This window comes from Neovison vison, chromosome 4 (genome assembly GCF_020171115.1).
Source record: "Neovison vison isolate M4711 chromosome 4, ASM_NN_V1, whole genome shotgun sequence".
Taxonomy (NCBI): Eukaryota; Metazoa; Chordata; class Mammalia; order Carnivora; family Mustelidae; genus Neogale; species Neogale vison.
Window position 1 is genome coordinate 220,835,548 of NC_058094.1, and position 26,107 is coordinate 220,861,654.

Genomic DNA, 26,107 nt, shown 5'->3' on the forward strand with positions numbered 1-26,107 from the left:
CCTTCCTTTCTTCTCCAGCTTTTAGATATCTTGGAAAGCGACCCGCCTGTGTCCCAAGGGTGCTCTGTCCACGCCCTCTCCCCGCGCGGGCCAGCGAGTCCGGGGCGGGCACAGGCACCACCCGTGGGAGCGCGCGCCCTCCCTGCGGTCGGAGCCGGAGGACCACGGGGGCTCCCGATCGGGGCGTCTGCTGCTGTCGCCGGTAGCCACCCTTCGGGCTGTTGTTTTCCTTTTGGTTATGAGAGATGGGTGACCATGAAATACAGTTGAGAAAATGGGCTGTTTTCTTAAGAACGGACCACAGACACGCACACGGGTTGGGAACTACTTTTATTTGACATCGGGTGCCGGTCTCCTGCGCTCGCGGCGTCGTTACAACTGCCCTCTTGTGGGACCCGGTCGTGACGCGCAGAGGGTCCGCCTCCTGCTTCGTTGCGGCGTGGGTGGGGGGTGGGGGGAGAAACGGGGACAGAGCTGCGGGTCCCGAGAGCAGACGGGGATGCGTGTTTGCAAAACCTCACGGGTGGCTTCTCGCGCCGCGGCTCTGCGGCGCCGTTGGGCTGGGAAACAGACGGAAGAGGGTAAGAAGGGAGACGAGGGGCTCATTAAACACGAAGCGAGGGCGCATCTCGGTGGCCCCGGGTGGCCCGGTCACTGGCAGGTGCAGCGCGAGAGGCTGCGGGCGGGGGAGGGAAGCTCGGCGCCACCCCCCCTCCCCTCCCAGGGTGAGCGGCCGCACGGGGACAGGAGCTCGGGCCTTCAGACCCAGATTCTTCTACTTGGTGTCCCGCTCCTTTCCCGGCCCTCTGCATTAACTTGGGGTTTGTGGACCTCTGCTTTTTCAGTCTCGGTATGTCAGAAACCATTCCGTTTTCATGCAGGACTTTCCTCTGCACAGCATCCCCGGCCTCGGCTGTGACTCGGAGGAGGGCAGTTTGCACCTGTCGCTCCACTGGAGCCTACCGCTCTCACCTCAGAGCTGAGGGGGTCAAGTGTCGGGGGCCCCTCTATGAACTGTCACGCACCCTTCATGCCGTTTCTCTCGGCACCTACAGCTGTCGTAACTGCCTGTTTTCAAATTTTAACAATTAGGTCAGTGACTCTTGATTTATTTTAAAAGTTAATACCAAAGACAGTAATAAGGCCAGGGTGAAATGGTGCCGACCTAACAGCCCAGTCCCAAAGGAACTTTTCCCCATGTTACACAGAGGACTCCAGCGCTCAGCAACACTAGACAGAGCCTTAGGCGTAAGGATTTAAGGATGGGCAGGAAGCAGCTGATGTGTTGGACACCAGAGACGCTCAACAGAGAACAGTCTCCGCTTCAAAATTAAAAACAATTGCCTAGGAGAAATGGAATGCTAATAATCGGTGCTGAATTTTGTAGTGGAATGACCCACTTTGGTTTTCCAAGTGAATGTAATGGAGCTTATGTACTTTCTTCACAAATAATTTTTCTCCCTCACTGTAGAATTGAGATCTGTCATTTATGGTACCTGGGGTTCCTGAAACATTAACATCTTTAAAACTAGGGGGCATCCCATGGAGAGGCTTAAATTTCTGTAAACCAAGGTGAACTCTTGTGGAGCAGTAAGTCAGCAGCAAATGAGTAAATCCGAGGCCCGGCCGTAGATACCACTTGCTGGGTTAGGTTTTGATGGCCATGGTCCAGAGGAGCGGGTGGTCCGTCTCTACGGTCACGACACCAGACCCATCATAGGTATTGGAAGTACTGACCAGTGTTCCAAAGCCAAGCATGTTGTTCGCTATAAGAAAACGATAAAACAAAATGTTGATTAGTGAGAGACAACCTTTCTCCAGCATGGAAGAACTTTGTCAACGGTTACCAAAAAGCAGGGAAACCTGTGCTTTGACATAGCTATATAAGATGTGGAATACGTGAAACATAGCTTATAGAATTTCAAAACTGAAAGTTTCCATAATTTGCCATAACTGCTCTTCTGGGAGTTAGTTCTTGGCTGTTAACTATTCTGGGATATATGCCATTCTCGGACAAAATTTCATTAAATTTTTAAATTTTTGTTTCATTACCAATTGTAAAATCAAAACCCATTTTGTAATGTGCTACTTACTTCCCTGCCTGGTGCAGTAATAACTTTTCTTGATGATTGAGAATTAACATTTTACATAAGTTATTAAATTCCACGAAGATGCAGTTTTAGCTTCAAGTCTGAATGATATGGGGCGGAAAGCTAATTACTTCCACAAAAGCATGGGATTTTGGTTATATTTTTCTCATAAATTAAGAAAAGCCAAAATGAGCAAGGCTTGCTTTCTGTAAAATTAATAGGAACTCAAAGGTCGAAGCCAACTTCCAACTGTGAAATCTTGAGGAAGCCATAAGCCCAGCTGTAAAAATGAGGCCAAGAATGAGAGATAATCTTCTAACTACTTAATTATCAAATATCAAAGTAAAAGGTTAGGCGTTAAGTGATATATATGTAATTGGTAAGTAAATTCTAATTCCACGTATGCCGACAGTCTAACAGGTTAGCTGGAGCGAATGCGAGGCATTGAGGCATTATGCTGAGGTAACTTCACTTTCTTTTTTTATTACGTAGGAGCAGTCCCTCAACATGATGGCAAACTCGGGACTGTCCTGTACACATTCCATGATAACCAATATTATTCTCGTGGTTAAAATTCAAAGACAAAAAAAAAAGGAGCCCTTTTCCATTACCAAGTCTAACTCTGAAGTTACACTTACTGGGGGAATAACTCATTATTTTTACTGGGGGAATAACTCATTATAACTTCCCACTAGGGGGAGCTTGTTATCTTCCGGAGGAAATCTTGAAAAAGCAATTTAAAAATTCAGAAATAGCATTACAGGACAATGGTAATTAGTAATTACCAGTTAACACAGTTTACTTATTAAAACTCAAAGTACTTACTTGTCAGAGTTGTCAGCGCCTTTACTAATGCAAACATCAAGTTATAAGGTAAAACCATACAAGAATACGGAGTGCACCTCAGGCGCATATTACCCTGATATATAATTCAGCATCAGAAGCTCTTGGCTCTTCAATAATTTGGAACTTCTTTGAGATGCAGTTTCCAAATTATACAAATAGGCACAAAGATTCACAAAACTAGACACGATTATGTGGATAGTGGGTTAGGTGGCGGTCGTGGATTCAGGACAAAGTCTGTCTGGGATCTGTGGGAGAAAGAGGCCGTGGCTCTCCCGGCAACAGTGTGAGCGCTGCAAACCGTCTATTCACAAAGACCATTCTGGATGCTCCAGTGGGCCTGCCACCTTCCCAGTGGAGAACAGGACACGTACGCACAACCACCTGGGTTTGACACACGCATATTAAGATTCTGCAAACTGATTTCAATCCTGGCTTTACATAGGCTCAAAGGACAAGAGCACGAAATTATTTCTTTAGTTTGTAGTTGCATATAAATTCTTTTCTGCTTTTCCGTAGGTAGACTATCAATTTTGGATTATTGGGACTAGACCCTTAGGAGACAGATATATATCTAAGTGTCTCTCTCTCTGCGTTTCCCTGACAATACTTAGTGGGGAAAGAATAAACACAGTTTTCCTCTCATGAGAGTCCCTCCTCACACCTGATTCAACTCTAGTCACTGCCCCAAGACCCAGCCTCCAGACACCACCCCCCTGGGGCTTATGGCTGCCACATTTTGAGGGGACGCATTCAGTGTGTAGCAGTACAACCAGAATTAAAGGAGGGTTACAATTAAATACATTTGCGAATCTCCCAACTTTATGGAGATTACAACAAAATGATAGAAAACTAAGATGAATAAGCTAAAATACAAAATCATGAATTTTAACTTACTGTCTCACTGCGGTTATCTTGGAGTTTACTCCTTTCAGTCAAAGAATCATGCTTTTCAAGCAAACAGTAAAGTCCTCATATAAGAAAAAAATTTTTTTTTTTTTTTTTTTAGGAAAATAGTCGGAATTATGACTGAATTCTCTCTACCCCAAATGTTGGAGGGTCAATCGTAAAGTAAAATGACAAGACTGGCAGAGGGACAACTTCTCACAGATGGGAGAACAAATTATTTTCTTCCAGTTCTAATGCGATATATTGATGCACACGGCTTAATGGCTTGACATATCTATGTACTAGCAAACGATTATCACATAAATTTAGTTAACATGTATTGCAACTTTTTCCCCTTGTGATGAGAACTTTTAGAATCTACTCTTGCCAACCTTCAAACATTCCATACGGCATTGCTGGCTACATTGATCGTGTACATTATATGCCCAGTACTCCCGGCTCTTAGAACCAGAAGTCTGTGTCCCCCCTTCCCTTACTTCCCCCCACCACCGTGCCCCTGGCTACAAAGGAGCAGGTTTTCTGTGAGGCTGGTACCTTGAGATTCCACGTATCAGTGAGATCACACAGTATTTGTCTTTCTCTGACTCACTGCAGGTAGCATACTGCCCTCAAAGTCTAATCGTGTTGCTGCAAATGGCAGGATTTATGGCAGAATCATATTCCAGTGTGTGTGTGTGTGTGTGTGTGTGTGTACACACTTCTTTATCCTTTCTTCTGCTGATGGACACGAGGTTGTTTCCCTTTCTTGGCTCTTGTGAATAGCGCTGCTGGAGAACACGCTGCGCCACATCTCGGCAACATGTGTCCTCGTCTTCCTCAGGTGGTCCCAGAAGTGGAACTGCGGGATCGTAGGGTAGTTCGAGTTGTAATTTTTTGGGGAATCTCCATAGTCTTTTCCAAAGTGGCTATACCAGCTTACATTCCCATCAGCAGCATACCCAGGTTCTCTTTTCTCTAAGACCGTGCCAGCCTGTGTTATTTTTGTCTTTTTGAGGACAGCCATTCTACGAGGTGTAAGGCGACAGCTCGTTGTGGTTTTGAGTTGCGTTTCTCTAGCGACGAGCGATGCTGAGTGCCTTTTCAGGCACCCGTTGGTCATTTGAATATCTTCTTCGGAAAAACGTCTGTTCAGGTACTTTGGCCATTTTTCAACTGGATTATTTGCTTTTCTTCTCTTTTTGCTCATGAATTTTAGGAGTTCTTTATATATTTTCAATATTAACTCCTTATCAGATATAAAGCTTGCAAATATTTTTTTCTCCTTTTCACATATAGGTTGTCTTTTCATTTTGTTGATTGCTTCTTTTGTTGTGTGGACGTTTTTGTTTGACAGAGTCGCACTTATTTATTTTTTAATTTGTTGCTTGTGCTTTAGCTGTCTTATCAAAACATCACTGCCAAGACCTGTGTCAAGACAACTTTTCCCCTAGGTTATTTTCTAGGATTTTCATGTCTTCAGGTTTCATGTTTAAGTCTTTATTCTATTTTGAGTTAATTTTTTTTTAAAGATTTTATTTATTTATTTGACAGAGATCACAAGTAGGCAGAGAGGCAGGCAGAGAGAGAGGAGGAAGCAGGCTCCCTTCTGAGCAGAGAGCCTGATGCGGGGCTCGATCCCAGGACCCTGGGATCATGACCCGAGCCGAAGGCAGAGGCTTTAACCCACTGAGCCACCCAGGTGCCCCTATTTGAGTTAATTTTTGTGAGTGGTTCAAGATAGGAGTCTAGTTTCATTCTCTCACATGTGAAAACGCCATTTTCTCAGTATTGCTTATTGAAGAGATAGTCTTTTCTCAATTGAGTGTTCTTGGATCCCTTAGCAAGTTTTTTTTTTTTTTTTTTAAGATTTTATTTATCTGAGAGAGAATGAGTGAGAGAGAGCATGAGAGAGGAGAGGGTCAGAGGGAGAAGCAAGCAGACTCCCCAGGAAGCTGGGAGCCTGATGCAGGACTCGATCCTGGAAGTCCGGGATCATGACCTGAGCCGAAGGCAGTTGCTCAACCAACTGAGCCACCCAAGCGCCCTCCCTTAGCAAGTATTAGTTGATTGTATAGGTGGGGGTTAATTCTGAACTCGGGATTGTGTTCCATTGGTTCATGTGTATATTTTTTTATGCCGATAACATACTGTTGTGATTACTACAGCATTATTATACAGTTTGAAGTCAGGAATTGAGATGCCTCCAACTTTGTTTTTTCCTCAAGACTATTTAGCTATTCAGGGTCTTCTGTGGTTCCATACAAATTTTAGGATTTTTTTTTTTAACTTTTGTAAAATATGCCATTGGAATATTGATAGGGATTGTAGTAAATGTATATATAGATGGTTTTGGAAAGTATGGACATTTTAACAATATTCTTCCAATCCATGAACGTGGAATATCTTTCCATTTGTGTCTTACTTGATTTCTTTCGTTAATGTCTTATAGTTTTCAGTGTAGAGATCTTTGACCTCTTTGAGTAAATTTACTAAGTATTTTATTGTTTTTGATGCTATTATAAGTGGGATCATTTCCATCTTTTTCAGATAACTCATTGTTAGTATATAGAAACACCATTGATTTTTATATGTTATTTTTGTAACCTGTACCTTTGCTGAATTGTTGATCTGTTTGTTTTGGTACAGTTAGGATTTTCTGTATATAAAATCATATCATCTGCAAATAGTTTTATTTCTTCTTTTCTAATTGTGATGCCTTTTATTTTGCCTAACTACTCTGGCTATGATTTCCAGTACTGTGTTGAATAGGAGTGGTAAGAGCTGGTACCCTTGTCTTCTTCCTGACCTTACAGGAAAGGTTTTCAAACTTTCACCACTAAGTATGATGTTAGGTGTGGGTTTGCCATATATAGCCTTTACTATATGGAGGCATGTTCTTTCTATACATTTGTTATCATGAATGGATGTTGACTTTATCATGAATGGATGTTGAATTTTGTCAAATGCTTTTTCTGTCAAAAAATTTTTGTCAAAAAAATTTTGTCAAATGCACCTGTCAAAATGATCATTATTTTTCTATTAGTGTGATGTGTCATGTTTATTGACTTGTGTATGTTGAACCATCCTCGGATCCCAGAGATAAATACCATTGATTATGGTGAATAATCCTTCTAATGTGCTGTTGAGTTCAATTTGCTAGTAATTTTGTTGAAAATTTTTGCATCTGTATGTGTCAGGGTTATTGGCCAGTAGTCTTCTTGTAGTATCCTTATCTGGCTTTTGTATCAGGATAATGTTGGCCTCATAAAAGGAACTGGAAGTGTTTCTATCACCTCAAGTTTGAAAAGGATTGGCCCTAATTCTTTAAATGTTTGGTAAAATGCACCAGTGAAGCTACCTGGTCCTGGGCTTTCATTCATTGGGAGATATTTCATTACTGATTCAAGCTCATTCATTGGTCCAGATTTTCTATTTTTTTCCTAACTCAGTCTTGGTAGGGTGTATGTTTCTATGAATTTTTCCATTTCTTTGCAGTTGTCTAGTTTGTTGGTGTAGTTTTCATATAATCTTTTGTATTTTGGTGGTTTAGTTGGAATCTTTTTTGTTTATAAATTTTGTTGATTTGAGTCCTCTCACGTTCGTTAGTCTACATAAAGATGTCAATTTTATCTTTTCATAGAAACAACTTAGTTTTTTTTTAAAAAAATGTTCTCCTTTTCTGTATTTCATTTTCTAATCTTTGTTTCCATTCCAATCTTTTCTTCCTCTGCAAACTTTGAGCTTAGTTTGTTCTTCCTTTTCAAGACCCAAAGGTGTAAAGCTGGTTATTTGAAATCTATTTTCCTTTTTATAATTTTTTAAAAATTTTAAAAAAGATATATTCATTTGAGAGAGAGAGAGAGCACAGGAAGAGGGAGAAGCAGACTCTCCGCTGAGTTGGGAGCCTGATGCGGGGCTGGATCCCAGGACCTGGAGATCATGACCTAAGCCAAAGGCAGATGCTTAAGCATCTGAGCCACCTAGGAGTCCCCAAATCTTTCTATTTTCTTAATGTTTGCATGATAGCTATGAACTTCACTCTAGAACTGCTTTTGTTGTATCCTGTAAGGTTTGGTATATTGGGTTTCAGGATACTTCTTAAATTCCTCTTCGACCCACTGGTTGTTCAGGAAATATTTAAATTCCATGTGTTCGTGAATTTTCCAGTTTTCCTCCTGCTAGTGACCTTTAGTTTCATACCACTGTGGACAGAGAGGAAAACTGGTATTTCATTTTTCTTGAATTTGCTAAGACTTGTTTTGTGGCCTAACATAGGATCCTGAAGAATGTTCTGCGTGCCGGCTGTGTTCCCTGCCTGGGCGACTGGAGGTTGGGCGCCACAGCTATGTGGCTCTGTTGGTCAGGCTTCCTAGACAGTTAGACTACTACCTGCTGGTCTCAGGAACAGGCATGGTTATGAAATCAGCTTCCCTGGTTGGGCAGGGCAGCAGAACAGGGGCTAATGCCATAATGGCTTGTTGTTTGGGGACTCAAATCAGGCAGGGCTGTGCACCATCTCTGGCCAGATGGGGTTGCCAGCTCTGCTCTGCAGATGGTGAGAGCCACTGGCTGTGTGCTTGGCTCACGTGCCACTGGAAGCAGGGCTGCAGGACGGACGACTGGGCTTCCCCTGTGCTTCGGTTAGGTGCCCTGGGTGGGTGGGCAGAAGGCTGTGTTCAGCAGTGGTCAGGGCTACAGATTAGTTTTCCTGCTTAGGGGGTTTGCTGTAGTTGCCTCGAGGCTGGCAAGGCTCTTTTCTGCAGGCCAAACGGGCCATAGTCTTGGCTCTGCAGGTGGGAAGGGCCGCTGGCTAGGCTCTCCCCGCAAGTGCTGCTTAACTGGGATTACAGGATGGGCTGTGCACATTTCTGGAAGATATGGCTGGATGTCCTGTTCAGTAGGGAGAAAGGTAGGACTATAGATCAGTTTCCCTAGTTGGTTGGGGCCATAGAATAGGTCTCAGAACCTGTAAGTCTCTTGTTTGGAGATCCAATCAGGCAGAACTCTGTACCAAGCTCCCTGGCCATGGGGTTACCTTTCTGTTTCTGCTTCTAGGCAGCTGGAGTGCTGCGGGGCTAAATAGTTTTGCAGCGGCTCAGGCCAGGCTTCTTGCACTGGGAGCTACACTCAGCCGCAGGAAGCCCTATGAATCAGCTGTCCTGCCCAAGCAGAGCGCCTGCACTGGTTCCAAGGCTGGTACGGCTCATGCTCTGTGGTCCCGTATCAGGCGGATCGGTGCCCCACCAAGTTCCTGGTCAGACTGGGCCACAATCTTGACTCTGCAGATAAGCAGAACCATTGGCTGAGGTTTCTACTGGAATGCTGGTAGGAGGGGAGACTTGGTCTTCCAGGATCCAAAGGGGCTGCTATAAATGGTTCCCCTTTGCCATCACAATCTCATCCCCAATGCTCAGGCTGCACAAACGATTCCCTCTTGAGGTAAGACCTGAGTTTGGGTCTCCTGAGAAGGGACCCACTTCCCTGCTGGAGAAACTAGGGGTCTTCTTGGAGCAGGGCTGTGCTGGCCCGGGCAAGGAGTGGCGTGGTTGGCATGGCCACTCTTCTTGCCCTTCGGGTGCAGCCCGTCTTGGTCTCTGTGCTTGAGGCTCACCCCCGTGTTCTCGGATTTTTACATTGGTGTCTCATCTGTGGGTGGCTGTTGGGTTCTTGTGAACCGAAGTTGGGACTGACCTATGTTGCCACCTCGATGCCATCGCTCTCTCAAAATCTACCCCAGAGAACTTGTCCAAGACCTTGGCTCGTATAACACTTAGGTTCAATTCAGCATTTAGGCAACAGAGATGTCGTCCCCAGCCCCTTTGTTTGCAGAGAGTAGAATTAACCATCATTCTAAGATAACTAGTCGTTCAGCTCAAGTCCTGTTTTAACTAGAGACAAGAATAAAAGTTACAGCTTTGTGTAAGATGACAGGAAACCATCTCACATGTGATAAACATAACCTGAAATTGCTTGCTTTGTCTGAATGTGTCTCATCAGCTGTTTGAAGGGCAACTGTGGTATAACAACAACAGCACTGGCCAAGGAGGGCTGGTTACGCTCCTGTTCCAGTGAAATGGGATACTTGGTATGTGAGAGAAGACAGAGCACAGCCTCACTTTTGGGTTTTTAGGTTTTAGAGACATAGAAGTACTTAAAAATAAGAATAGCATTAACATAGATTTTAGAATTTTCATCCATTATCTCAAACTGTTTTCTTTTCTAAAGGTAAGGAGGAGAGTTAGGCACTTAATACTCTGTTGCTTTGGATGACATCCTACCAGCTTTTGTGTAAAGCTGGAAAGACTGAGGACTGTACAGTAGAAGCTGGCAAAGTGGTGGAACTTAAATTATTCAACCCTTCTTATGTCACAGGAGGCTAAGTAGGGTCCTTTGTCCTGGTGTCTTGCCTGCCCTCCCCCTGCAAACCGACTCAGCGGGGCTGTGGCTCCTTCGAGCTGACAGACGGTGCCAAAGAGCACGGGGGGCGGGGGAGGCTTCGGATGCTTTAAAGCACTGGGAAGCGGGAGTGGGAAGGATTTGTTCCCTCTGCTCCTGGGTGACTGTTCTGCTCAGATCCTTTGACGGAGGAGGCATCTCCCTGTCAAAAAAAGTATAAACCCCGTCGTGTGAGGTTAGTAAGTCAGGCCTAGGTTCAGACATTGGCTCTACCATTGACTTGCTCTGTGATCTCAGTTTTCTCATCTATAACATGTGGATAAGAATATCTTCTTCACAGAGAAGCCGTGGGAATTACCTGCCCCAAAACCCAACACGTGATAAGTATTAAAGAAATTTTCAACTTCTTTGCTTGTTTCTGTCAGTGAAGTAGGTCAAGGTGTCCTTTTCCCACATTAGTAATCTTTTAAAACGAAAGAGAGAGGTTGCCATGATTTGAACAACCAGCAAATGCCGTACTTCAAGTGATTAGTCTGTAGCCAACTGAGCGGGTTTATGAGATGAACTGCCGGGCTGGTAAAGCATTTGTTTTCAGAGGTATTTACTGTGTTCTCCTCTTTGGGGGACACTAGAGCTAGAAACGGGCGTGTATACAGTCAAGCCCAGCAGAGCGGACGGAAGCGTGGGGCGGGGCGGGGAGGCTGGGGCCAGGGTGGGCACCTGCCAGCGGCCGCTGAGCCCTGGGGCGTGGGCGGTGTCGCACGCAGCCACCCAGGCCGCGAGCCTGTCCCGGCTGCCACCCAGCCGCGAGCCTGTCCCGGCTGCCGACAGTGGTTCTCTTGCAGGAATGAGTAAGTGAATTATAAAAAAGAGAATGCCGACATTTCTTAAAGAAAATGAGTGGGTCCGAGAAGGGAGAAGGAGCTTCGCCTGGGAGACGCCGTGCCAAGGGGCGACACTTGGGATCGAGGCGCTCTCACCCCGGACACCACCTGAGCGCGTGCAAGCACCACGTGCTCGAGGGACAGCAGGTTTTCAGGTGACAGATGAGGAAAACGAAGTTCAGAGGTTAAGTCCACAGGCTGTGATGATGATGACAGTGGTTAGACACATGTCACCAAGGGAGGTGAAGGCAGTTCTTTGAACTGAGGCTGCTCTGGTTTTCCCCGAGGTAGGGAGCTGTCGGCAGCCCGGCGGACTGGAGTAGGTGGGCGATGCCATGAAAGGGCGGGAGCCACGCTCAGCCTTAAGTGACTGCCATATATGCCCCCGCGCGGACAAAGTGTGATGAACGCCCCACGATGGAGCTCGAGGCTCCCCACCATTCTGGCACATTACGTCAAGTTCTGGGAGTCGAGTTAGTCAGTGATAATGTCCAGTACATGTATCTCAGACGTGATGGCACCGCTGTACGCTCTGCCTTCATCATTTACTCTCTGGGGATGCTTAGCCGATTTGGAGAAATGCTATGTTAAGAAAATACAACAGATTTCACCAGCAGAAAAAGCGAACGATACTGCCTCTGAAATCAGTTCATTAGCATCGGTCTTTACTATTTTAATTATTTGAACTACAGATTTAAAAGAGATATTTATGGACAGGCATGTTAGGCAAACTTTGGATTTTAATTTACCCTTTCCTAATAATAATATCCTTCCCGAATTAGTATTTTAAAGTTGTTTCCTATAAAATGGCATTTATACTTAGGGTTCTTAAAAATTATCAAAAATTAAATCTCAGTATTTTTTTTTTTCACATTTCTTTTAAGGCAGAAACTCAAACTAGTCCCAGTGTAGAGCTGGAAAAACCTGCCTTCCATGTATATTTACTGGGATCTTAAAAGAAAAAAATACAAGCTGGAGAGCATCTGTATAGAAAGACATCCAATTATCTCTATCAGCCCTGTTGAACAGAATTATGTGATCCAAATATCTAACTTTTAATTTTCCAGAAGCCACATTAAAAAAGTAAAAACAGGTAAAATATTTATATATACACACACGGGTTATTTTTGTTGAGATATAACTGACAAATAACATTAGTTTCAGATACACTACGTCATGAGTCAATATATGTATATACTGAGGATCGATCACCTGTCTTCCCTTTGTATATTCTTGGCTCCTTTTTCATAATCTAATTGACCATATACGCACAGGTTCATTTCTGGTCTCTCTGTCTGGTTCCACTGGCCTGTTTTTATGCCAACAACACGGTGTTTAATTAGTGGAGCTTTGTGATACAGGTTGAAATCAGAAAACATGATGCCTCCAGGTGTGTTGTTCTTTATCAAGATTGCCTTGGCTGTTCGGAGTTTTCTGTGGTTTCATACAGATTTTAGGATTGTTCCATTTTTTGTGAAAGATGCCATTGGAATTTTGGTAGGAATTGCACTGATCTATATAGATTGCTTTGGGTATATGGACATTGTTAATTCTTCCAATCCATGAGCATGGCATATATTTCCATTTGTGTCTTTTTCAATTTCTTTCATCAAAAATATTATCATTTTTAGTGTATAGGTCTTTTATCTCCATTAAATTTTTTACATGTATTCTTTTTGATGCAATTGCAAATGGGGTTTAAAAAAAATTCTCTGATGGTTTGCTGTTAGTGTATAGAAATCCAACAGATTTTTCTATGTTAATTTTGTATCCTGCGACTTTACTGAATTCTTTTATTAGCTGCAACACTTTTTCTTTTAATAGTTTTTAGGATTTTCTTTATATAGTGTCATGTCATCTGCAAAGAGGGACAGTTTTACTACTTCTTCACCATTTCAGATGCCTTTTATTTCTTGCTCCTGTCTAATCGCCTTGGCTAAGGCTTCTGATAACTCCGTTGAAGGAAAGTGGTAGGACTAGGCCACTTTATATTCGTAAAATCATATATACATAATAATGTATACAAAACATATAATATCTAAAATATTGCCATTTTAACATGTTATCCATATAAGAAATTATTACTTAGATATTTTACATCCCCTTTTTATACTAAGTCTTTGAACCTGCTGTGTATTTATAGCATACATCAATTCGAACAAGTCAGTCCTAAGTGTTTAACAGCCTCATGGGGCTAGTCGCTACCGTATTGCTTGGACAGTGCAGCTCTAGGTTACTGAAGCAGAAACCATACTTATGAATCAGGTATCTGTTTTCTCAGGGAACATTTGTCACCGGACTGATTCATCTGCAGATATGTATTCAGAGTCTCCGGTTATAAAGGGACTAGTAAATTCAAGTGAGCACATCAAGTCATTTCAAATTATTTCAACTTATGGCAGGAATGGATCAACAGACATTTGGACACTTGGCATATGTTCAGCAGAAAGAAAGACTGAGTCCTCTGCCCTTTAAGTTAAAGGCTGGAAAGATAATAAAACGAGACAAGAAAACAAAAAATGTAAAATCTAAACAAACCTAGACAAAATTACCAATAGAATGCATCCTGTGTTCTGCAAGGGACTTAGTAAGTAACTCCTGCGTGGACGTGTGCCACACGGTTTTCTCACTGAACTCCTTACTCCGAGTTTATCACCTGTCGTCCTCACTCCTCAGATTCCCTAGCTGGGCCGACCATTCCCGCCCGAGAGCACCACCAGTGAGACCTGATTGCTCGTCCCTTCCCGGCCTCCCACCCCAAGCATCTTGGCCTGGCATTAAGGCCTTCCCTCAAATGGCTACTTTCTCCCAAATAAGCCATTGGCCAGCCAGCCCATGCTACCTGTTGCTCCCTTAATAGATCAGGAACTTCCTACTCCCACCACAAATTTTTTTTTTTAAAGATTTTATTTTATTTATTTGAGAGAGAGAGACAGTGAGAGAGAGAATGAGCGAGGAGAAGGTCAGAGAGCGAAGCAGACTCCCCATGGAGCTGGGAGCCTGATGTGGGACTCGATCCTGGGACTCCAGGATCACGCCCTGAGCCGGAGGCAGTCGTCCAACCAACTGCGCCACCCAGGCGTCCCTCCCACCACAAATTTTGAAGTTTCCCCTCCTTGTGGAACGTAGCCCATCTTTTCTGTGCTTGCCGCATCCTTTCAGTCTGAAGTCAAATTCTAGCCTAGATCGCTGCCTTTGGTTCTCTACCCACTGCAGGCCGAGTTAACGGTACACACACAGAGAGAGACGTGCGAATGCAGGGGAATGTTAGCAGTTCTAAATCTGGATGGAAGGTATACAGATTTTACTGTTCTCTTCAATTTTTTGGTACGTTTGAGGTGTTCTTTTTCTTTTTTTTTTTTTAATATTAAAATTCAGTGTTAAAGTTTGGGGGAAAGTTAGGAAAAAAGACTAAACCCGTGAAGGAAAGTGCCTTCTCCTTGTTCGTTTTAATGCCGTTAGAAGAATCAAATCAAGAAATGCTCCTTGATTTGAAGTGCATTAAAATAAACCCGAACTGAAGAGAACGAGCACTGAATTTAGGAAGCAGCCGTGTGTCTTGTGGTATGTGCATTAGTGGCTGCTCGGAAGGCACAATGCAGGGATGCTAGGCATACAGACCGGTACGTGGGACAGAGTTCGTCCTTGTCACCTTGCTGAAGCTCACACAGGACAGCATTTACTTACACTTACTGACCCAGGAGAACCTGAAAATTAACCCGAATTATGCCTGGTGCCTGGAAAAATGATACTAGCAGACATCTTCCTTGCGATAGCAAGCCCTGCGCTGTGTTTTCTGGTAAAAGTCCTCTCTCCAAACCCCGAAGGGATGAAGCCTTCTCCCAAGGTGGGGCTGGTCCCCTGCCCTCCCAACAACCAGTCCTTTCTTGACCTCCAGCGTCTGAGGAAAGGCTGTTCTGAAAGGGGTTGTTTCGTCTCCCTCAGAAGTCGCAGCTTGCCCTTGGGTGAGGCTGAAGGTATTAGGTGGCTTCTGATGTCCCATCCCTCTTTCGTCTCCACATAGCCCGTGTCTCCACTCAGCGTGCTGTCCCCAAAACAAATAGACTACGAAAAAATGCCGCAGCTCAGAGGACCCAAGGCTCATTATGCCACTTAGAAAAGGTTTCCCAAGCACTTTCAAATGTTCAGGCTTTTCTAAAACACGTTGTTATTTTTCTTTGTTAAAAAGAATTCCCTAGGGCGCCTGGGTGGCCCAGTGGGTTAAGCCGCTGCCTTCGGCTCAGGTCACGATCTCAGGGTCCTGGGATCGAGCCCCGCATCGGGCTCTCTGCTCAGCAGGGAGCCTGCTTCCCTTCCTCTCTCTGCCTGCTTCTCTGCCTACTTGTGATCTGTCTGTCGGATAAATAAGTAAAATCTTTAAAAAGAATTCCCTAATGTGTTTTATCATTAGCGTGTTCTACTCACAGGGCCTGCAGTTAAAGAGCGCATCAGAACTGCTTTCCGACAAAAAGGACAGTCCAAATCCATAAAATGTGGCCTGTTTAATTACTAATGGTGAAATGAATGATGTGTGTAGAAATGACCCAGGATTTTCAGTATGGAAATTCCGTATCAGATTTAAATGTGTGCAAAGAAGGGAATGTTAGTCTGTCCAGCAGCTGCTCTGAGCTGATTTATTTTGCTCGACTTCCCTCAACTCCTGGGGCCCTGTCTTGCCTCCCGTGCCACTGGCCTGTCTCCTGAACACACATGCAAGTGTGAGGATTGTGACTGCCTGTGAAAAAGGTGACCGTCCCTGACAGGGGTTCCATGCCACTGCACAGCTAGCAGGTGGGAGAACCCTGGGCAAGTCCTTACGTGCTGCTGGCCCCAGTGTCATCCCCAAAACAGAGCTGAACTGCCCACCGCAATATTCTGACTTTGGCTCAAAGTTCTTCAGGTGACCTTGACATCCATTTGCAGAATCCCACTCAGCCTTCTCTTTCGTTATCTCTGATAGGGCTGCTTGTGGACGTGGATGGGGTAATGCCTGGGACGGTCTCTGACTTCTCCATGAAAGTTTGCATTGTTTTCACCCTTTCATCTGCACTGAGGAAGCTTTAAAGTGGCATTCGTTTCTGTCCTTCAGATGGCAACAGAGATGACCGTAAGTACCTCACGCGAACGGAGACAGCAGAGAAAAGTGGAGGGGGGTAGACTATGTGGAGGAGGTGGTGTGAAATCACTTCATACCCGTCTCAAAGCCACAGGGGACGACATCCGCACAGAATAAGCTAAGGAGACGTAATCTGTGCTCTTTAGAATTTACCAAGTCAAATCAGGTAACCCCAAACAGACAAATTAAAAAGAAAAAAACCGACAAAAATTATCCTCCAGAAAAGGCACAGCAGCTCTCCTGGGAGGAACAGGGGGTCCTGGAGGCCGTTAGCAGCCGCGCCCCTCTCCCTTACCCCTGCAAGAGGAGACGCGACACATTGCACGTGCGGGGCTGGAAAAACTGGTGGCACCCCACCCCCCGGAACTGCTTTGAAGAACATTTATTCATTTAAGTGAGATCAGATTAAAGCAGCCTATAAACCAGCTGGCTCCTAGCACAGGCATCAGGTGACTGTCATCTGCAACGGGACGGATGTCTGTCGGTGAAGGTCCCTGTTAACCTCAGCTGGGTAGGACCCGGACCACAGCCGTCGCCTCGAGCATGGACGGCAGGGGTGGAAACGTGGAAATCACCCAGGGCAAAGGCACATACTGGTTTGTGACATCAGAAAGGCCAAGCCCCACGTGGCCGTGGACATACAGCTCTGACGGATGAAGGCCTGGGAAGTCCACTTCACAGCTGACAGCTGCTGCTCTTGAAGGCCAGCTCAGACAAAAACGCTTTCCGACGTAGTTAAAAATAAATTTCTTACCATTTTTCATTGCCAAGCTAATACAGGTTATACAAGTTTGGTGAATATGATGTAGTGATTAAAGATGAAGACAGTCCAGGATTATAGAAAATGGCTTAATTTAAATAAGTAAAAGAAAAATTGACATGTCACATTATAGACATTGATCACAACTGAAAAAATGTTTGTGTACATTTCAAAAAATAAATGAAATAAAAACAAGAAGAGAATGACATGGACTTTCATGCCAGAAAGAGGAACCATAGAAAAACCATATAGGAAGGGACACCACCTTGGACCAAAGTGCAGAATCACTCTGAGGAAATATTTCCAAATTCTGAACATAAGGTATATTAACCAGGATATAAGGGTATTTAGAGTTTTTTTTTTTTAAACTGTCTTATCACATGTTTACACATACCTCCACACAAAGACACACCAGTATATGAAAAAAAAAAAAAATTTCCACCACTGACGCAAATTTAGAAAAACCACCGAATGTATTGATAAGTTTCAGGAGTGAAGTTTAAGTATGGTTAGAAGTTGATTCTATCTGTTCCTACCTGGGAAGAGCTAGTCAGATAGGCTGAGGACTCAGGAGTCCCAGAGTTTACAAAAGCTCATGGAAATGCCTCAGATTCTGGCTTCATCTTGGTAAATGCAGCCAGACCACGTGTTCCTCTGGGGGTGCTGCCTTGCTGATGAAACGTCCCCTTCTCTCCAGAGGGCTCCCTGCTGCCTGTGTCCCTCTGCTGTGCCCTGCTCTGTGCTTTGGCTCGAGCACCTGCCTGTTCCACCCTCGATCCGAGGGACAGAACGGACCCGGGAACTCTGCGGCCTCCACACATGCTCCCATGCTGTCTGCTTGCCTTCAGCTCCCTTCACAACGGAGGAGCTGTCTGACGTCTCTCCCCCTGAAACGGGGGCTCCTAAAAATGAAATCCTGTGGCCACAGTGGCTTTTCACTGCCTTGCTGAAAAATATTTATAGAACAGGAAGAGTAGATGGATATTTACTATCAAGCAGAGTTCATTAAATTATGGGGCTATTTTTAGAACAGAATTTCATTTAGCGAGAGTCTGACCACTGTCTTTTAGGGAAAATAGCATTTGATTTAAATCAAATGTTTCAGTATTAACAGATATGATTTGTGACATCAATGGTAATAAAACAGCATCTCAGACTTTGTCCATAAACCCATAAACATATATGCCTGTTCCTACTATATTTCTTCATGACCTATTTTCATTTTTAATTTCCCCTTCCTGATATACAATGATAATATTTCATATTAGGAATAGCTGGCATCTTACTATATGAATATTCTAATGAGCCAGAAAATATTAGCCATTCTTTAAAACCAGCTACTTTAATTCATAATTAATAAATTTCACCCTGCTCTGGTTATAATCATCCATTTTTCAGTATTCATACCATGGATCCTTTCCTGATGACAACCTGAACTCTTCTTGCTGAACTTTCTTTGCATTAACTCTTTGCATGCAAAGTTACATATTATCCAGGCCTCAAATTGGTAACTTTTATTTAGCATCTGCTACACCAACTGTGGCGCTGTGCCTGGCAGAGTCTATCTGATACATTACATGATGTCTTTTTCTCTCAGTCAGGCACATGACAGATGTAACTTGTTCTGTCATAGACTCTTTAATCCGAAAGGGACCTGACTTATGTCGTCAGTGGTGTGACACAGAGCAGTGGAGCCGCTCAGGTGGGAGGCTCAGAGTTCTGGCCACTTGGCTTCAGCTTGCTCTGAAACCAAAGTGGCCGGAGGGAACTTGCTGGGGTCTTCACAGCTTCAGAGACTGTGGGCTAAGAACTGCTGGCTGACTGTCCAGCCCTTTACTTCAAGACTGGGAAACCAGTTTAAGATATTTTATCAACTGAAGGACACAAGTCTTCTGCCTTCTGCTATCACAAAGTTAAACCAGTGAACTTAATACCTTGGAAGACCTTCGAGAACTCTTTTTAGACAGGCTAAGCAAAGTTAAATGATTTGAGTTGCACGCCGAATATTTAAATTGCTTGAAAATGTGCCGATGCCACCTATGTTTTTCTAATGGTTAGTTATGAAACAGAAGGGATTCTCGTAGATAGACTGACGTCCTGGACTTCAGACCAGCCACAGAACTGACAGAGAGGTTTCTCATCCATCTTCTCCGAGTAGCTACAGAACATGGGACACAATGTGCTTACCTGAAACACTTTGTACTGTATTCTCTTATTTAAAAAATGCATCGATTCCATTTCTAAAACACTATAGGAGTGTTTTTCTTGTCAGTGTTAGCCACTGGTAAGTAGTAGTAATAGTCTGAACAAGGAGGAAAGAGAAAATGGTCCAACAGGCTTCCAACTAAGGGTATAGTTCAATACTTGCCTTGTAAAAACATTTTAACAAGAGAGTGATTCATGATTTAAATGTGCTTCAGAACTACATTTGCCATTTTAGTAGGTCTTTTTCTCCAATGGCCCTAATACTTAAAATTTTTGAATCAAAAAGGAAGAGAGTTTAGAAAAACTTGTTCCAAATGTAAACTGCTTTTTAAAACAGTAGTTAATCCTCCATGGCTCTTAAAATACGCAATCCAAGAATAGTGCTGTGTTTTAGGATTAGTTAATGTGTCTTATGTGATTTTAAAGGTCATAAAAAATATAAAATCTAAGTAAAAAGCATCCTTTTTTTAAAAAAATGAAACACTCCTGTATTAATTATCCTGAAGCATATTAGATATCTACCAGGATTGGAGATGTAAGTTCATGACCCTCAAACACAGAGGTTTAATGCACCACTAAATTAATACACGGGTAGCTCTGCAGGCAGAGACATTAAATTTTCAACAGTGCAATTGACTGCGTGTAGTTCAACCTCCAAACATGCTGCTTATGGAGAATGGCAGAAGACATCCTCTGGCATGTGACGTGTGGTACTGGTCCCTCTGATGCGAAGATCAAAGGATCTACTTCCTGTTTGGATGGAGTCAGACCCCAGAGTACAAGGGGGTTTACACAGTCTCAGAAACAGGTACAAAGCCAGTTAGGAAATTCAAAGCCAGCAGAGTATTTTCGGGTCTAAGATCCTCCAGTATATGCTAATTTATGACATTTACCGTTAGAGAGAGAGTGGTAATTAAAATGGGAAGGAGAAAAAAACTGCATCTTCAATAAAGGTCTCTTTTTTGGTAAAGGTTTTAGCCAAATTTCTGTTGGGCTCACTAAATTTTAAGATGCTCAACGTCTCTGACCCTGTGTACCCCACCCTTGAATTTTTTAAGAACACTTAACAAAAATTTTTTTAAAAGCCCTAAGTAGTATAATCTACAACAGATATTCACATGCTTTATTATGTGAGAGTAACTCTGAGGGATAGAGAGGGAAGTTGAATGTATATAGTCTGAAAAAAATTCTTAAAACTGCAATTGCATTAATCTCCTTTTAAGTATAAAATTACTTAAACCAGACATTAAGGGTGATCTTTTTATGTTTATTAAAAAGAGTCTTGAGTTTAAAAAAGACAGGCATTCAGTGAGCATGCTGAAAGGTGCCTCAGCAGTCCATTATTTGTGTGGTCATGGACCTGCTCTGCTCCACAGTTCGAGACTCTGACACTGTAACACAGACTGGCAGGGCTGCTAGCTGGGCGTACGGGTCACTGTATCTGCAAATTTACAGCCTTTGTGTTATTAGCAAAGAATTTTATTAAAATGAAAGGAGAAAGCCCATTTTAAAATTACGCTTTGAGTTATTCTCAGTTCATAGAATAGAGTCTGCCGGTTTGAGAAACTCCAATAAAAACAAGACATCCCTAAAGGTACCCACCTAAATTGTTTATACAATTAGACAAAAGTATTAATATTAAAAATAACAATTCTACAGTTTGCTCACTGTTCAGAATCATGTAAGCCCAGGAGAAAACAGGTTTGTTTCACTGTCTGCTATACCTGTATACTTAGCATAATGCCAAGTGCACTGTGGACTTACTATGAATATTTATTGAATGAATAAATGAATATCTAAATAAAACTACCAACATAAAGACTAAGAATGATTTTGGTACCATGAAAAGAAAAAAGAAAAAAAAAAAAAAACCTGATTCAAAACTGGGTGTCTGTTCTACAAACGTCCACTCAGGCTATGGGTCTAGGTGTCAGATAATTTCATCCAGAAAGCCAAGACACAAAACCAACCAAACTCCTTTGGTATCAAATCTCCCTGAACTTTCAAATAATGGGTCTCTTACTGACTTCAAAAGAGATCCCTTTCCCAGAACTCAGCGCTTTCATAAATGATTATTACTAACTGAAGCATACAAGCCCCAGGTTTTCCAGAATTTATTTAATACTGCTTCTAGGCCACCTTACACAGGTGTGTCCAGGAGCACGGGGGTGGGGTGGGGGGGAGAACACGGACCTCAATGGCAAAACCCTTGCTTTGAGTTTATTAGCAACTTCAGATTATCTTGGATCCAAAAAGTACCACAAATCCACGGATGGAACTCTGAGAAATATTACGGTTTCTCATAAACCAGTTGTATTGTTAAGCCTTTCATTTTAGCACATTAATGTGGAATTTCTGACTCTTCCTCACTGGTAGCAAGGTGTTTCCCTCACTGGATGTACAAAGCACTCTCTCTATGGCTCAGTGGTTTTATTACTGGCGGAAACATACCATTAAATATTCCTGTCAGGCAGTAAGGAGAAGAGAGATTCATTATGTAAAGACAGGCAAGGTAAAGGTTTACTATATAATCAATCAATGTTAATACACCCTTGTTTCTCTTATCAGGATCAGGGAAACTGCCCCTCAAATATCTTATAGGAACAAAGAAATTTCTGGAAGAGAAACAGTAATCCTAAAAGTAGGCACATTCCGACATACCATTCATCATAACGTTTATCACGCCATATAGTTGTACATTTAGAAGTTTAAATTCTCCTTAAGTTCTCTTAAGCCAAAACATCCAGTATGAATACAGGTATTCATCATGGGTTTGTTATGGCTGTAGATAGTTCCAGGGAGTAACTAATGGAATGTCTGGGTCAATGTCCTGCATTATTTGAACTTTGTGATTCTAGATTTGAAAAGGAATTGTGCAGTGTGCTTGACATTATGGCTAGTTCTCGGATCAATGAAAATGAAAGAACACTGGCTTGCAGTCCAGCCTCGGGTAGCTGTGAGAGCCCCCACAAGTCCCTTGTCCTGTCTGGGCCTCAGGGTTAAAGTGTAAAATACGAAGTTTATGATAGGTGACTTCTCAGTCCCCAGCCACTGGTCGGAGACCCAGCCTGCTGCTCCACGTCCGCAGCTTGGGGTTTACCTTCTGCAAGGTTCAAAATGATGTGATGCAGTTAAAAAAAACTTTCTTTTACAGTACAGGTGCACTTCCATTTTCCTTCCTGAAGTGTAGTCCTACAAATTCCTTGACCTCCATTCCATTATTGACTATTTCTTAGGTCTAACTCTCAGGTTCCATGTTCTTTTAACTAAGGGAAGAACAGATTCTAAACTGAAGATCATTCTAATTTTCATAATAATGAAGTGGTAAGAAACGGAATACAAAGAGAGACAATGGTTAGAGCATATGTAAAATAGAACTTGGACCCACCAGGGGCTGAAACCAGGCCAGGAAGCCGGCCCGTCATTTCCATTAACAGTCCAGGAAGTCAGATAATAACTGTCTAATAATTAGCCCCAAACAGCCAGGACTTGATTAATAACTGATGGCTTCCCTAATTTTTGTCCCAGCTTCCAACTTTCAGCCCAGCCAAAGAAAGCCAAACATGTTCCTCTAACCAACCACGCAGGATGCCCCTCTCATAGACCGCCTGCCCTCAGCTTCTCCACGCAGGCCCTGGACAGGGCACATCTGAAAGTTTTCAGGTTTCTCCTGTATAAAGCTTTCCTATTCCTCGCCTGCCTTTGGGTCTTTGCCAAAATGAGTTACCTAACAAGTGATTCTGAATAGTCGTTGCTTGTTCTCATTCGGTTGATACTCATTTATTTCCAAAGTGGGAATTAAAAAGGGCACAGGGAAGGCTCTCAGCTTCAACTAGATCCTTTCTGTGTTTTCATGGTCAGTTGTTAAGTTCTTGGCAAAAACTTACACTTATCTCCGACCTCTTATACATCTATATACTTGCTAAACCCTCCGCTCCACTTACTACCCACTGATCTACCGAGCACACGACTCCACCGCACCCTCAGGAAAAGCAGAAGCCCAGGCAGCTGCCTCAGCATCTTGTCAACATTCTCTCCAAATATCTAGAGTTCCATCCGTGCAATTCCTCCCTTCATCTGTCACAACATTAAAGGAGACCTTTCTCCAATGCTGTGGGTCCTGTTGTCCCCTAACTTCCCACAGCTTTGACCTACAGATTACTCCCCACTCTGTTTCTTGAGGGCTCTACCGTCTTCAGCTCGGTCACCCGCTCTCCTAACTCCAAGCTCCTCCACTGTCATTCTGTCTCTCTTCCCCCACTTTAGAGCCCAGACACAGGATTTCACTACCCTTCAATTTCCACCTGTTCTATCATGGCTGCAATGTAAGTTCCACCTCGATTTACCCACTGCAACTGTGCTAGGATCACCAGCAACTTTGTTTTTCCTTAATACAAAAGTGTATTCTCAGTACCTGGTATTGCGGCAGATGTGTAACTCCTCTTTCTTGATTTTTCAACTCTGAAAATAGCTCTGCATTTGGAACTACGATTTGGCTTTAGCATTACCTGAATTAACTCTTATAATCCTCATAATAACCAGATAACGTTAGGTATTATTACTCCTCTGGAAATGAGGGCTCACAGAAGTTAAATCTCTCTATGCAGAACACACATCTGATGGAGCCCTTCTTCCTCCCCATGGTCCATCCTTGCTTTCTTCCTCTGACGTAATTAATAATGGCAGAAGATAGGAAAATACCATGAAAAACCCAGATTTTCTGTACATTTCCTGGCACACGAACAAAAACTCAACCTACGATGGGTATTACTTTTCTGCCACTTAAACCCATGCCTTACACATGGAATAAACGCAATAAATTTTGACTAATGTACCCAGAGAAGTCAGTACAATGACACTATAATAATTATATTTGCTGGGAACTAAGGCTTGCTGGGGTTTTAAGGCAAGCGGGGGGATTGTTTATGACCTGGAACCTCCAGAGACCTTTACCTAGTCACACCAATTTTAGAAAAGAGTAAGAAAAACTTTGTTTTTCCATTTTCCTAAATATGCAGTCACTTGTAAAAAGGCAAAATGATAAGATGGTGTGATTTGGTAGTCATAGTCATCTTTCTGAGTGAAGTATTTACCTTTATCTCATTACGGCAAATATTAGTTGGTAGGCGTGAATGAAGGGGGAAAGTGGCTAAGTCTTTTTCCTATTATGTACATGTGTAAATATTGAAATTCGTGAGCTTTAACTTTGAAAATCTGCTACTCTAGGAAAATGAAGTGTAATTACAGAGTCGAACAGAACAAAAGAGGACATAAGAGCATAGATTTACTGATTTACTATCTTGCCTTCCCTCCCACTGGAATCAATTTATGGTGGAGAGAGAGGGTACAGACAGCTGGAGGAACAATAGGTCATTAACACAAATGATAAGGAAAGGAACTCCCTACACATTTCAGGAACTGAGCCAAGGGAGAAAATTAGACGAAGATACTGTATTGACACCACACTGGAACAGTGCTCATGTAATTGTCTGAACTCCTCAAAAGTCCCAACTAAAGAAAACACTCGTATCTGTCATTCTGTCTAAATATTGTTAAATGCTTACAGAAAAGCCCCAAAAAACAGTTGCCAGTTTGCCAAGAAGTCCTAAAAAGAACTGCTTACCAACTGCTTACCAACTGTTTTTCCTTAGTGCACGAGCAAGGAGATAAGACCTGATACATGCTGTTAAAGACACTCCGTTACTTTAATGATGTTGCCCTTAAGAAAAGAAAGTTATACAAAGGAAAAAAAAAAAAAAACCATAGGAAGCAAGCAGTTCTCTAGGTGCCGACTTTAAACAAAGAATGAATTTCTGGCTCGAAATGCAATATAGGCAAAAATTTGGCAAGAAGCCTATAAATTAGATAAAAGGAGCTTAAACTCAAATAGAAAGGGGAAGGGACACAGTCACCCAGATAAGCTGCCCAGAACAGGGAACGTGGATGGATGTGAGGCCTTTCTGGGTGCCACGCTGCGGTCCTGAGGCGAGTCTGCAATCCCCGGGCAAGCTGGCTGGGAGCGCCCTTTACAGATTAGGTCCTAACAACCTCCCTAACAGCAGGATTCTCTCTCTCATCATCATACACTTAATATTACTGACAAAGGGTGTCTTTAAAGATGAGAAAGCAGAAATGAGTTTTAAAGATGAGAAAACAGAAATGCTAACAATCAGGGAAGATCATAAAACCAAAACGTGCTAGTAAGTTCAGTAACGCAAGAGGCCCTCACAGCTATGTGGGGAGCAAAGGAAAGCAAGGCGTTGGCTTCTGCCTGCAGAAGCTCCTGGGCTGATCCGAGCTTCCGTCGCCGCCCCAAGCGCCAGAGATGGGACACCACCGGAACCCACTGCTGGACCCGGGTCTTTGAAAAGAATGTCCAACAATGACTTCTGAGTGAAGGTCTGCTTCTCAGAGACTATAGTTTCATTTTTGAATATTGTCAAGAATAATATGGTGACGTATGAGCTTAAGGATTACAGACAGGTTAGTTCAGATATGTTGAAGATCTTTCCCCAGGAGAACTAATGACCGGCTCTCTGGGAAGGCCTTGAAAGATACAGGAATCTGTCCTTGGTGCTATCCTGTTCAACCACGTATCGATGCCGTGGAAGACAGCCAGCGAGATTAATCTGATCAGTAGAGGACAAAATATGTGGGGAGCTAAATGTAAAGAACCAGGGTCCACAGTGATCCTGGAAAGTTCAAGTGATAAGCCAGAAGCAGTGGGAAGATTATATACTTTAAAAGGGTGAATTTTATGGTGCATGAATTATGTCTTGCTAAAGCTATCTTATAAAAAACAAACAAAAGCAACAGGAATATGTTTAGCTGGAAAATGTAAAGCCACATATTTGAGTTAGAAAACAAACATACTGGACAGGAAAAGCTTAACTGGTGAAGTGCGAGGGGCTGAGGAGACTCTGAA

General features: G+C 43.0%; 1 protein-coding gene across 1 annotated transcript in view; it reads right to left on the minus strand.

Moving 5' to 3' along the window:
* Positions 1 to 313: 313 nt before the first annotated feature.
* Positions 314 to 26,107, minus strand: part of TPK1 (thiamin pyrophosphokinase 1) — a 341,478-nt gene continuing 315,684 nt past the window's right edge. Inside the window, exon 9 of the mRNA XM_044246793.1 lies at positions 314 to 1,766. Within this exon, the coding sequence (XP_044102728.1) occupies positions 1,648 to 1,766 (119 nt within the window). The 3' untranslated portion in view covers positions 314 to 1,647. The remainder of the gene's footprint in view (positions 1,767 to 26,107) is intronic.